This window comes from Periophthalmus magnuspinnatus, chromosome 15 (genome assembly GCF_009829125.3).
Source record: "Periophthalmus magnuspinnatus isolate fPerMag1 chromosome 15, fPerMag1.2.pri, whole genome shotgun sequence".
NCBI classification, from domain to species: domain Eukaryota; kingdom Metazoa; phylum Chordata; class Actinopteri; order Gobiiformes; family Gobiidae; genus Periophthalmus; species Periophthalmus magnuspinnatus.
Window position 1 is genome coordinate 29,999,120 of NC_047140.1, and position 14,153 is coordinate 30,013,272.

Genomic DNA, 14,153 nt, shown 5'->3' on the forward strand with positions numbered 1-14,153 from the left:
ACGCTAAAACACGCGCTAAAACACTTAAACACACACTAAAATACTTAAACACACACTAAAACAGATGCTAAAACACACGCTAAAACACTTAAACACACGCTAAACACACGCTAAAACACTTAAACACACACTAAAACACTTAAACACACACTAAAACACACGCTAAAACACCCCAACACACACTAAAACACTTACACACACACTAAAACAGACACTAAGACACTTACACAGATGCTAAAACACTTAACGATCTCTTCTAAAATTGTTTCCTCGTCACAAACAGACCTGGAGTTGTGTTTTTTTTATTCATTCACACATATTTAACGCACAAACTCTTCATATTTACGCTAAGTTCTTCTCTCAAACTGAAAACACTCGGCCTGGGATGATTTTTAAACTTTTCACATCTTTCACATTTTGTACTATTAATAAACTCGTAAATAAACTGTTGAACTGTTTTCCCGAGTCTGAATCTTTAGTTCCTCCAGTTACGACGCTCAGGGCATTAAGCCTCACATGGGCCCCCTGTGATACAAACTAAGAGAAAGAGCCTCCAATTCTGGGCCCCCTAAGACCCTGGGGCCCCCGGACAACAGCCCCGTTTGTCCATCCTGTTGACTCCCCCGTGGATAAGTCTTTTTTTTTTTCTGAATTCAACTGATGTATTGACGATTATCTTTGTTCATGATTATATAAAATGTCCCATGAATAATTATTGCCAACCCTTTTTACCACAATAAACGATGATATTGTTTATTGCCCCACCCCCTAGTGATGTCACGTGGTAATACAGGAAGTGCTCCACTGCGTTTTTAAACTCTACGCACCTTCGATAGAATCATTTGGCGATTACAAAACTGAAAGTATTACATTTCTGCTGAATTATAGGTGAAAAAGTAGGTAGAAGTTAACTTGAAAACTACCACTTCATGACATCACAAGGTGGAACGGGGCGTTTTGAGCTTCGGGGATGTGGACAGACGAATAATAACGAAACAAAACACAACTCCAGGTCTGTTTTCGATGAGTTAACGTGATTATGACGCGACTTAAACCTCACGAGAGTCCGTTTTTTTGCGTAATCCAGGCGCTTTAAAATGAAGTCCAAACATCGCACGGGCTCCATTTTCTAATTTTTTTACAAAACACATCCATCTGTCGTCATGAGCCAGACTTGAAAATTCGCTAAGGCGTTACGAGGGTGCACTCAAACGACGACCCGCTTTTGTGTAAAATGATGGATGGAGGCGTTACTTTGTTCGTCATGCCGTTAATCAGCGGCGTGATGGAGACAGTGAGTGGCACGTGTACGCTCTCCTGTGCCCTCCTTCTGCTAATAAACCGCACGAACACAGGAGAAGCCTCGGACGGCCATCTTTGATTTCAGAGATGCCAGTTTATACGTTATAATACTCCTGTAGCCATGGCAACGCAGGAAATTAAGGAAATGTGTTTGATTTTCCTCAGTCGTGTCCGTCTATATTACGCAAAAGTGACTCTCGTGAGCGTTAAGTCGTGTTATAATCATGTTACCTCCTCAAAAACAGACCTGGAGTTGTGTTTTGTTTCATTCACGCGTGGTTTTCCAAACTTCAAAACGCTCTGTTCCACCTTGTGATGTCATCAACTGGTAGTTTTGTTTTGTTTTTTTCAAGTTAACGGCGTAGTTTTAACCGTTTGTTTAGTAAGTATTGGCAATTCCAGAAGCTGAAATGATCCAAGTGATTCTAGAAATGGAGGTGTGTGGAGTTTAAAAACACAGCGAAGCACTTCCTGTATCGCCACACGATGACATCACAAGGTGGAACAGAGTGTTTTCAGTTTGAGAGAAGAACTCAGCGTAAATATGCAGGGTGTTTAGTGAGTTAAACATGTGAAAAGGAAACAAAAAAATTCAACTCCAGGTTTGTTTGTGATGAGGAACATTAGAACATGGGCCCTTTAAAATAATGTAATATGGGCCCTTTAAAATAACATAATATGGGCCCTTTAAAACAGTGTAATATGGGCCCTTTAAAATAGTGTAATATGGGCCCTTTAAAACAGTGTAATATGGGCCCTTTAAACTAGTGTAATTTGGGCCCTTTAAAATAACGTAATATGGGCCCTTTAAAACAGTGTAATATGGGCCCTTTAAACTAGTGTAATATGGGCCCTTTAAAATAACATAATATGGGCCCTTTAAAATAATGCAATATGGGCCCTTTAAAATAACGTAATATGGGCCCTTTAAAATAACGTAATATGGGCCCTTTAAAATAACGTAATATGGGCCCTTTAAAATAGTGTAATATGGGCCCTTTAAAACAGTGTAATATGGGCCCTTTAAAATAGTGTAATATGAGCCCTTTAAAATAACATAATATGGGCCCTTTAAAATAACGTAATATGGGCCCCTTAAAACTAACGTAATATGGGCCCTTTAAAATAGTGTAATATGGGCCCTTTAAAATAATGTAATGTATCTACCAGGACCATTTACTTCAACAGTGGTGTTTTGCTCAAAAAGCCCTTTAAAATAATCCATTCTTACTGTAAATGTGGACGCTTTTCCACAGATCTGACCTGTAACTTGTCCTGGAGGCACTGCCTGCTCTCACCTGTCTATTCATTTTTAGATTATTTATTATTATTATAGATTATTTAATGGCTGTGTGGTAGTAACTTTCAATTTTGACACCATAAAGACGATATCGACTTATCGTTCAACAGATGAAACATGGAACTATATGTTTTGGGGGTAAATATTTTTTATTTCTACAATTTCTCTGCAAAAGTTGTGAGATTTTTGTTATTTTAGTTGTAATACGATAAGATTTGAGCTGTAGAGGGTTGAGCAAGTGACTTTTATGTTCTATGTGCTCAGACATTTTGACACACAAACAAACCTGCGAATTTAGGCTGAATTCTTCTCTCAAACTGAAAACACTCTGTTCCACCTTGTGATGTCATCATGTGGTAATACAGGAAGTGCTCCGCTGTGTTTTTAAACTCCACGCACCTTCATTTCTAGAATCATCGGGCAATTTCCGAACCGAAAGTATCCCATTTCTACTGGATTAAAAGTAAAAACGTAGATGCTAACTTGAAAACTACCACTTTATGACATCACAAGGTGGGACAGAGCGTTTTTGAGCTTTGGAAAAACACGTGTGAATGAAACAAAACAAAACTCCAGGTGTGTTTTTGAGGAGATAACAGCATTATAACGTCACTCAAAGCCTCACAAGAGTCCATTTTGCGTAATATCTGACCTTTAAGACGTCCGTGTCGATATATCGTGCTTCAGAATGAGTTCTCGTGACGGGTCGTTTTACAAATATCGCACAAAACACGACCGAATACCGACAAGAGCAGAGTGTCCTGAGCTCGGCCAGACGTCACAGAGCTCCGAGGAGCGAGGGCCAGAGGGAGGATGGCTGTTCAGGGCTTTTATATCCCATCGTTTGGAATTAGGCAGACGCTCCATTAATCAGAGAACTGAAGAGCAGACGTCCACTTTAATGTCAGAATTTAAAGCGCACGTATGATCTATGTTCCAATGTTGTTTCCTCATCGCAAACAGACCTGGAGTTGTGTTGTTTTGTTTCATTCACACATGTTTAACACAAAAAAAAACAACTGCATATTTAGGCTGAGTTCTTCTTTCAAACTCAAAACGCTCTGTTCCACCTTGTGATGTCATCAAGTGGTGATACAGGAAGTGCTCCGCTGTGTTTTCGAACTCCACACACCTTCATTTCTAGAATCATTTGGATCATTTTAGCTCTGGAATTGCTGATTTGAACTGAACTAAATGTAAAAAAGGAGCTGTTAACTTGCAAAACAAACTACCACTCTGTGACATCACAAGGTGGAACGGAGCATTTTGAGGTTTGGAGATGTAACAGACGATGTGCGAACGAAACAAAACACAACTCCAGGTATGCTTTTGAGGCGGTTACACTATGATAACACGACTTAAACCTCACAAAAGTCAATTTTTCGTGACATAGGACCGTAAAGATCGACAAAAACACCAAATTCAAACTCTAAAATGACTCCGCCTCCACACTTTCAAATCCATCTGCCACTCAAACAATACTCAAATATAAGCTTTTATTAGTAAACAAAATAAATATGCAAAACCCCAGAGCGCTGAATAATGCCTTTTAGCCAGTATCAAACCCATCTGCCGGTGGCTCATGGACAGAAACACAAAAAATCTGGAGCAGTGTTTGTTTTTTCCCCACTTCTTCATAATAGATTTTACCACGTTCTCCGTCGCATCTGTGATCACGACGAGCCACAGCGACCTGCGCCAGCCCCGTTTGTGACTAACCCAGTGCAGTCAGGGAGCATTTGGAGCTGTCAGTAAACGGTTACACTGTGTACTCTACAAACACACGCACAAACACACGCACCAAATCGCCATCACGCTAAAAAAACACGCACTCGTATCTAATCTAAACTCTAATTTTAACCCAGACTTCAAACACCCTCTTAAACCGCTTTGAAGGAAGTTGTCAGCACTTTCTATTCCCTAAGTACTTCAACTGGATATAAGTCCGTCGCCGCGGTTAAGGTTGGTTAATTTTCCCGTTTTAATCTGATCTATTTGCAATTTGGACTTTTTATTTCTCACTGACAGCGCAATTACTGTAAAAGATGCCGCGTGTAAACTTAAAGCGGTGCATTTAAACCACAGACTGATGAAGTAGTGAAGTGAAGTGAATGAACGCAAGGGATTTTTGAGCAGAAAAAACAACAACAAAACCACCTGCGAACAAATACATTCTAGACACGTTTAATGCCCTACTGTGGGACATCGCATGGAGGCTAGAAAAGTTGCCGAAAAGCGCAGTTTTATTACCGTATTTTCCAGACTATACGTCGCTCTGGAGTATAAGTCACACCAGCCAAAAAACGCATAATAATGAAGAAAAAAACATATAAAAGTCGCATTTTTTGAGGGGAAATTTATTTTACAAAATCTGAGACTGACCAATTTCGACAAATCTGGACGTAGATGAAGCGCCGTACCGCTCCAAAAAGAAATATACTGTATTTTCTGGACTATACGTCGCACTTTTTTTCATAGTTTGTCCAGCGGTGCGACTTATACTCAGATGCGACTGTATAATTTCACGTCTTTGTTATCGTCACATTATTATGCAGTTTTGGCCGGTGCGACTTATACTCCAGAGCGACGTATAATCCTTAAAATACTGTAATAAAAACGCACTTTTCTAGTCTCCCTGAAGACACCCAGGATGTCCCCGCAGTAGGACATGTCCCACTGCTGCACAAACCTTTAACAATTCCACAAATAAGTCGCACCTGAGTATAAGTCGCACCCTGGACAAACTATGAAAAACAGCGCCAGTTATAGTCTTCTTTTTGGAGATTTGGGGAGAGTTGGGGAGAGCGAGCGTAGAGACATTCGGCAAACGGTCAAACCCACGACGAACGACGCCCCCAAACGAAGCGCTTTAACGTATCGACGAATCAAAAACAAAGCGTGTTATCTCCGTGGATATCAGCGGTCCGTCTGATTTTAATTCTTACATCCGCCCCGCTGTGTTCATCAGAGCCGTGGAGCCGGTTGCCATGGATACTACTTCAGGTGTTTTGGGCTTTTTTTTTTTTTTTTGCTGTCGGCGGGGCTGTTCACTCCCGGGGTCTGTTTGTCTATGTTTTCGCGGCGTGAGTGAGCAGAATTACAAAAGCAGAGTGTGTGTTTAGGGCAGTGTAATGTTTCTGTGGAACGCGGCGGAGGCAGACACGGCCGCTCCAGAGTCTGAAATATATCTGGGTCCTGTCTGGGAGCGCCGGGGGGACTAACGGCGGCTGCAGAGACGCAATGAGGCAGAATGAGACGGAGATGGAGAGAAACAATCCCACAGAGCCGGAAGGGATGCGAGGCTGGAGTTTCGACCAAAGTCACGTCAGAGCTCGCGGGCGAAGTTTGTCGAGACTCGGCGGGAGAGCGAGGATTCGAAAGGCACTTGAACTTGTTTTGCGAGATTTAAAGCAGACCTATCCCGCGAAATCATCTTTTTTTAGAGCGTGTTACAGTCGTTTCCCCTCAGTGTTTACTCATCCGAAGTTGTGTTTGTGTTCATTTAATCTTTAAATCGCTTATTTTCAAGATCGACTCCAGTTTTCACCGCTACCGGCCCATTTTACGCTGTTTTCTGATCTGTTATAAAGTTATTTCCTCATCAAAAACAGACTTTGAGTTGTGTTTTGTTTCATTCACGCACAAATCCCGCAAATTTAGGCTGAGTTCTTCACGACATCACGAGGCAGAACGGAGCATTTTGAGGTTTTGAGATGCAGACAGACTAATAAACCAGTATTAACTCAAACATAAATGAAGCAAAACACAACTCCAGGTCTTTTTTTGAGGAGGTAGCAGCGTTAGAACATGGCTTAGAGCTCACAAGAGTCAGTTTTGCGGAATATGGGAGCGTTAATCTGTGATAGCGAAGCAATTTTATTCTTTTATTAAGTCGTTTTAGATGAATATCACGATTTAAAATGTGCAAATTCAAACATAATGATCCACAGTGTCAGAGATTATAACTACAGAGCAAAACAAGCACGATATGGCTGATTTAAAGAGGTATTACGTAACTTTTCAGGTGTGGCGATCTGTCACCAGAGACGTTCTTGCTTTCTCATTATGGTCCTGAACTTAAATATCTTGCATTTACTTTATTACAGATGTTTTAATCGTCTAAAAACAGCTTCCAAAACGTGTCTTTTAACTGTCTGAAGGCGTCACCTGCTCGTCTCTGCGGAGTTATCCATCTTCAATGCCATACTGTGGAACATTCCAGGCATAGCAATAACAAATCCACGGAGAAAAGCAAGTTGTGGAGGTTTAAATAAAAGAACCAGGTAAAAATCCAGAGGCAAGAGGATAGAATATTTAAGAAAATGGGGGGAAAAAGTTAAAGGGCCCATGTTAAACTATTTTCTGATTTCTTCATCACAAACAGATCTGGAGTTGTGTTTTGTTTCATTCACACATGTTTCACACACTTCTCTCAAACTGCAAACACTCTGTTCCACCTCGTGATGTCATCATGTGGTAACCCAGAAAGGAATGAATCTATTTTATCAATGTGTCTTGCAGATTTAAATCAAAATTAAAAGGTTTAAAGTGAAAAATCCCCTCCCCGAACCGCCACCTTAACGTGGTGGAGGGGTTTGAGCACCCGAATGATCCTGGGAGCTATGTTGTCGGGGGCTTCATGCCCCTGGTAGGGTCACCCATGGCAAACAGGTCCTCGGAGACGGGTCTGACTAAGAGCGGTTCAGAAGCCCTTCATGAAGAAAAATACAACAAGGCAGTTTACGTCGCCCGGACTGGCGTTACCGGGGCCCCACCCTGGAGCCAGGCCTGGGGTGGGTGCTCGGCAGCGAGCGCCTGGTGGCCGGGCCTTTCCCCACGGGGCCCGGTCGGGCCCAGCCCGAAGAAACGACGTGGGGCCGTCCTCCCGTGGACCCACCACCTGCGGGAGGAGCCATGAGGGGCGGGTGCGGAGAGATCCGGGTAGCAGTCGAAGGCGGGGACCTCGACGACCGGATCTCCGGACATGGAGACTAGCTCTGGGGACATGGAATGTCACCTCGCTGGGGGGGAAGGAGCCTGAGCTTGTGCGGGAGGTTGAGCGTTACCGGCTAGATATAGTCGGCCTCACCTCCACGCACAGCTTGGGCTCTGGAACCCATCTTCTTGAGAGGGGTTGGACTCTCCATTTCTCTGGCGTTGCCCGCGGGGAGCGGCGGCGAGCTGGTGTGGGCTTGCTCATTGCCCCACAGCTCAGCCGCTGCGTGTTGGGGTTCACTCCGGTGAACGAGAGGGTCGCGTCCCTGCGCCTTCGGGTCGGGGACAGGTCTCTCACTGTTGTGTCAGCCTACGGGCCAAACAGCAGTGCAGAGTACCCGGCCTTCTTGGAGTCCCTGGGAGGGGTACTAGACAGTGCACCAACCGGGGACTCCGTTGTTCTCCTGGGGGACTTCAACGCCCATGTGGGTAACGACAGTGACACTTGGAGGGGCGTGATTGGGAGGAACGGCCTCCCCGATCTGAACCCGAGCGGTGTTTTGTTATTGGACTTCTGTGCTAGTCACAGCTTGTCCATAACAAACACCATGTTCGAGCACAAGGGTGTCCATCGGTGCACATGGCACCAGGACACTCTAGGTCGGAGGTCGATGATCGACTTTGTTGTCGTGTCATCTGACCTCCGACCGCGTGTCTTGGACACTCGGGTGAAGAGAGGGGCTGAGCTGTCAACTGATCACCACCTGGTGGTGAGTTGGATCCGCTGGCGGAGGAGGAAGCCGGACAGACCTGGCAGGCCCAAGCGTATTGTGAGGGTCTGCTGGGAACGTCTGGCGGAGCCCTCTGTCAGGGGGGTCTTCAACTCCCGCCTCCGGGAGAGCTTCTCCCTGATCCCGGGGGAGGTTGGAGACATGGACTCCGAGTGGGCCATGTTCTCCACCTCTATTGTTGATGCGGCTGCTCGTAGCTGTGGTCGTAAGGTCTGCGGTGCTTGTCGCGGCGGCAATCCCCGAACCCGGTGGTGGACACCGGAAGTAAGGGATGCCGTCAAGCTGAAGAAGGAGTCCTATCGAGCCTTGTTGGCTCGTGGGACTCCTGAGGCAGCTGATGAGTACCGGCAGGCCAAGCGTGCCGCGGCTCGGGCAGTCACAGAGGCAAAAACTCGGGGTTGGGAGGAGTTCGGGGAGGCCATGGAGGAGGACTATCGGACGGCCTCAAAGAGATTCTGGCAAACCGTCCGACGCCTCAGGAGGGGAAAGCAGTGCTTCACCAACACTGTTTACAGTGCGGGTGGAGGGCTGCTGACCTCGACTGGGGATGTTGTCGGGCGGTGGAAGGAATACTTTGAGGATCTCCTCAATCCCACTGTCACGTCTTCCGAGGAGGAAGCAGAAACTGGGGACCCAGAGGCGGACTCGTCCATCACCCTGGCTGAAGTCACTGAGGTGGTTGGCAAGCTCCTCGGTGGCAAGGCTCCGGGGGTGGATGAGATCCGTCCTGAGTACCTCAAGTCTCTGGATGTTGTGGGACTGTCTTGGCTGACACGTCTCTGCAACATCGCGTGGCGGTCGGGGACAGTACCTGTGGAATGGCAGACCGGGGTGGTGGTCCCTCTGTATAAAAAGGGGGACCGGAGGGTGTGTTCCAATTACAGGGGAATCACACTCCTCAGCCTTCCCGGTAAGGTCTATTCCAGGGTGCTGGAGAGGAGAATCCGACCGATAGTCGAACCTCGGATTCAGGAAGAGCAGTGTGGTTTTCGTCCTGGTCGTGGAACACTGGACCAGCTCTATACTCTCCATCGGGTCCTCGAGGGCTCATGGGAGTATGCCCAACCAGTCCACATGTGTTTTGTGGATCTGGAGAAGGCATTCGACCGTGTCCCTCGTGGTGTCCTTTGGGGGGTGCTCTGGGAGTATGGGGTCCGGGGCTCTTTGCTAAGGGCTGTCCGGTCCCTGTATGACCGGAGCAGGAGCTGTGTTCGCATTGCCGGCAGTAAGTCAGACCTGTTCCCAGTGCATGTTGGACTCCGCCAGGGCTGCCCTTTGTCACCGGTTCTGTTCATTATATTTATGGACAGAATTTCTAGGCGCAGTCAGGGGCCGGAGGGGGCCTGGTTTGGGAACCACAGGATTTCATCTCTGCTGTTTGCAGATGATGTTGTCCTGATGGCTTCTTCGAGCCAGGACCTGCAGCAGGCACTGGGGCGGTTTGCAGCCGAGTGTGAAGTGGCTGGGATGAGAATCAGCTCCTCCAAATCCGAGGCCATGGTTCTCGACCGGAAAAAGGTGGTTTGCTCTCTCCGGGTGGGTGGTGAGTCTCTGCCCCAAGTGGAGGAGTTCAAGTATCTCGGGGTCTTGTTCACGAGTGAGGGAAGGATGGAACGGGAGATTGACAGGCGGATCGGTGCAGCGTCTGCAGTGATGCGGTCGCTGTATCGGTCCGTTGTGGTAAAGAAGGAGCTGAGCCGGAAGGCGAAGCTCTCGATTTACCGGTCAATCTACGTTCCTACCCTCACCTATGGTCATGAGCTTTGGGTAATGACCGAAAGGACAAGATCGCGGATACAAGCGGCTGAAATGGGCTTCCTCCGCAGAGTGGCCGGGCGCACCCTTAGGGATAGGGTGAGGAGCTCGGTCACACGGGAGGAGCTCGGAGTAGAGCCGCTGCTCCTACACGTTGAGAGGAACCAGCTGAGGTGGCTCGGGCATCTGCTCAGGATGCCTCCTGGACGCCTCCCTAGGGAGGTGTTCTGGGCATGTCCCACCGGGAGGAGGCCCCGGGGAAGACCCAGGACACGCTGGAGGGACTATGTCTCTCGGCTGGCCTGGGAACGCCTTGGGGTCCCACCGGAGGAGCTGGAGGACGTGTCCGGGGTGAGGGAAGTCTGGGAGTCCCTGCTTAGACTGCTGCCCCCGCGACCCGGCCCCGGATAAGCGGAAGAAAATGGATGGATGGATGGAAAGTGAAAAATGGGTTTGAGTACTCGAACAATTTTAGGTTTAATGTTGTCCATGTCTATGTTTAAACAGTTTAAACTTATTTTTCTGTTCTGTGGTTCTTTTTTTACTCAGGTTTTCCCAACATTTTTGCCCCAGTAGTCGAACCAAACTGAGCTTCACTGGTCCATAGAACAGTTTTACATATATTTATTTACCTGTTATTTCCCTGCAGTTAACACTTTAAGGTGCTACATGTACAAAAACGCTGAGCTCTTTAATGGATTTATAAGACTCCATTAACAAAATACAATAAAATACAACAGGACAGTTTCCAGACACGTGTTACAAACTCATCTGACGCTTGTTCCAGACTTTACAGAGAAATGAAGCCAACTTATAAACATCAGGATGAAACAACCATCTCATCTCGTCGTCGTCATTACACCAGAACATCTCATCAAATAAAGGATTTCTAAATTTAATGTTTAAATCCAGGCTCAAAACTGTTCTGTTTATCTGTGCACATGACTGAAAGGTTTTTATTCTGCACTCTTCTGCTTTAATGGTAATTTTATGATGATTATTTCTGGTTTGATTTGTGTGATTTTAGCGTTTTTCTTATTCCGTAAAACACCTTATGTACGAATTGTGCTAAACTCGCCTTTCCTCGCCTTAAATTCATCACAAAATTGACAAAACGACAAAAAATGAGTCTCACTTTCCACTTTTCCAACTCACATAAACCACAAAATCTTTCTTCTTCAGGCGCTTGACCAAACCTCTGTGTTTTTCAACTCCACACACCTTCATTTTTAGAATCATTTGGATCATTTTCAGTCCCTGGAATTGCCGAAAACGACCACTTCATGACATCACAAGGTGGACCGGAGCGTTTTGAGCTTTTGGAGATGTAGACAGACTAATAAACCCCAACTCCAGGTCTGTTTTTGACGAGTTAACAGCTTTTATAACACGACTTAACGCTCACGAGTGTCCATTTTGTGCAGTATAGAACCTTTACGTTTATTGATTAGCCTGTACACTATCTGTCAACATTACCTGCTCAATATTTTCCACTCGTTTCTTTTCTTACGCCCCATCCAAACGCATCCTCACTCCTCTTTACATGGACTTACATAGAGTAATCAATAGCTCTATCGATACACCTATATTAGCGCACGAGATTTTACCCAAACGACACTCAAAGTTGCTGTAAAAGCCGCTGCAGAGTACTCGCATACTCCGTCAAGATATTACCTCATCTTCTCCATCTGTGCCACATCTAGGCTCACGTCGGGTATTGATGAGAGAAGGTTTTTTTGGGTGTGAAACGGTCAGTAACAGCAGCGGAGGGAGAACAGCTCGTGCACCTGACACCTCCAGTCAAACCTATTATCACTCTGCGCTCTGAATAGGAACGAGGCTCTAGTCCCGAGTCCAAAAAACCACAAGAACAAGCATCACGCCGCGCTCTCTTCTGAAGTAACACAAGAAGAAGTGGCAGTAATTAACCTCGCACGTGCTCTGGCCAAGTGCCTGTAGTAACAGCATCATCCCCGAGTCTGATCTTACCTTCATATCGCATCCCCGGTCGGACTGTCCACTCTGAAACGCATGTGGCTACGCTGGTGTGTGCTTCCCGAGCGAGAGGCAGCGGTCCAGTCGGGGCTGTTCTCTCCTCCTCCCTCCTCCCTCCTCCCCTCCTTTCCTCCCACCCTCCCACGAGGAGTCAGAGAGAGGGAAGTGTGCCGCTCCGCAGTCTCACTGTCTGAACTGTTTGGATCCACTCCACTGTGAATGAACGTCAGACTAGAGCCAAGATGTGGGAGTGTTTCTGCTTTTTCTTCTGCCGCTGCTGCTGGAGGTAAATGTAATAGCCTGATGTGATTAGATGGGATGGGCTTTTTCAATGAATCAACTCCAAAAACCTACTTAAATCAATTTATTTCAATCAAAAACGTAAGCAATATAATACAATACCATATAAAATGTAAGCAACACAATCAATACACACTCACGCACCCCAAAACAAGACTTGGAATCTGTGTAATCTACGCGAAAATATATGAAAATGTTGTCTCGCCTCACACAAAAAGCATCTATTTATCCACTTCCAGTTTTCTACGTCCCCTCCTCTCCTCCCTCACCTCTCTTTTCTCTTCATTTCATGCTCTCAAACCTCCCCCCTCCCTCCCGAGTTCTCCCTATTGTAACACAAAGCTCATATTGCACTCATATATAGACGTCGAAACAAAAGGTGAGCAGATATACGGTCACAGGCGAGCCCATTCCTCCTCGCTTACACAACGCTATAATTGTAGAATGCATTGCTAATTATTGCCGGACTATTGTTTGAAACGCTGACACGCGGCGCGCCCTCCTGCACTTTTAACAAGCTCCCACTGTGGAAGCATAGATCACGCGCAGTCAGAGATGTATTATCCACCGCCAGGCTCATTGATCTAGTTATTTTTTACTTTTACTGTCAGCAAATTCACCGCAGAAGTGCACACATTGACGATCGGGGGGGCTGTTTCCAAAGATTCCGCAGATGTGGGACGTGGAAAATGACACCTCATCTTCTCTGGGAAACGTCGAGAGGTTTGAGGTTGAGGTTGGGTTTTTTTTTGCTACTACTGTCCCGTGAGTTTGGCTTTGATTTGCACATTAGTAGTAGTAGTAGTAGTAGTAGTGCTGTGGAGAGGCAGAAAAAAGAGGTAGTCAATCTTTAAAGTCAGTGTGGCCTGCAGCACTGCTCCAACGCTCCAGATCCTACAGAGAAAAGAGCGACTGCTGCATTAAAACAGGTGGAGACGCACGAAATCCACCAGCTCCACGTCTGAGATCAACCCCGGGATCGTCAGAAACATTGGCAGGTTTAACATTAACTATTTAACTGAGTGGAGCTGATATCTCCGCTCCCGAAAGACGCCCGGGGCTGCTCTTTTACTCGCCTCCTTCATTATCTCGATTGTGTTGTTTATGACTGGAGCATCTTCATATACAGGATTATTGGCTCTATCAGGCCCCGGGTGAAGCTCCGCCTCCAGACGCTCACAAATCAGGAACAACAGAGACGTTTACGGGTCGAATCAAAACGCCACAACGCTCTGGAACATGGACCGTAAAGAAACAAGGACGTAAACAGAGTAATAAGACTGTGACGATACACGGAAGACGAAGAGAAGAAGAGGACGGACTGTAGTATGAGTATAGATTATAGATTGAGTATAGATTATAGTATGAATATAGATTATAGTGTGAATATAGATTATAGTTTGAGTATAGATTATAGTATGAATATGAATGAGTATAGATTATGGTTTTTGAGTATATGTTATAATGAATATAGATTATAGTATAAAACAGATTATAGTTTGAGTATAGATTATAGTATGAATATGAATGAGTATGGTATGAGTATAGGAATGAGTATAGATTCCAGTTTGACTATAGATTACAGTATGAATACAGTACAGTATGAGTATAGAATATAGTTTTTGAGTATATATTATAATATGAATATAGATTATAGTATAAAACAGATTATAGTTTGAGTATAGATTATAGTATGAATATGAATGAGTATGGTATGTCTATAGGAATGAGTATAGATTATAGTATAAGTATAGATTATAGTATAAGTATATATT

General features: G+C 45.5%; 1 protein-coding gene across 2 annotated transcripts in view; it reads right to left on the minus strand.

Moving 5' to 3' along the window:
• The window catches only part of LOC117382249 (inactive phospholipase D5-like), a 94,929-nt gene extending 82,763 nt beyond the window's left edge, over nucleotides 1-12,166 (minus strand). For both annotated transcript variants that reach the window (XM_033979344.2, XM_055227381.1), the window contains exon 1: nucleotides 12,073-12,166. In XM_033979344.2, the coding sequence (XP_033835235.1) occupies nucleotides 12,073-12,078 (6 nt within the window). In that variant the 5' untranslated portion in view covers nucleotides 12,079-12,166. The remainder of the gene's footprint in view (nucleotides 1-12,072) is intronic.
• Between the last annotated feature and the right edge of the window lie 1,987 nt (nucleotides 12,167-14,153).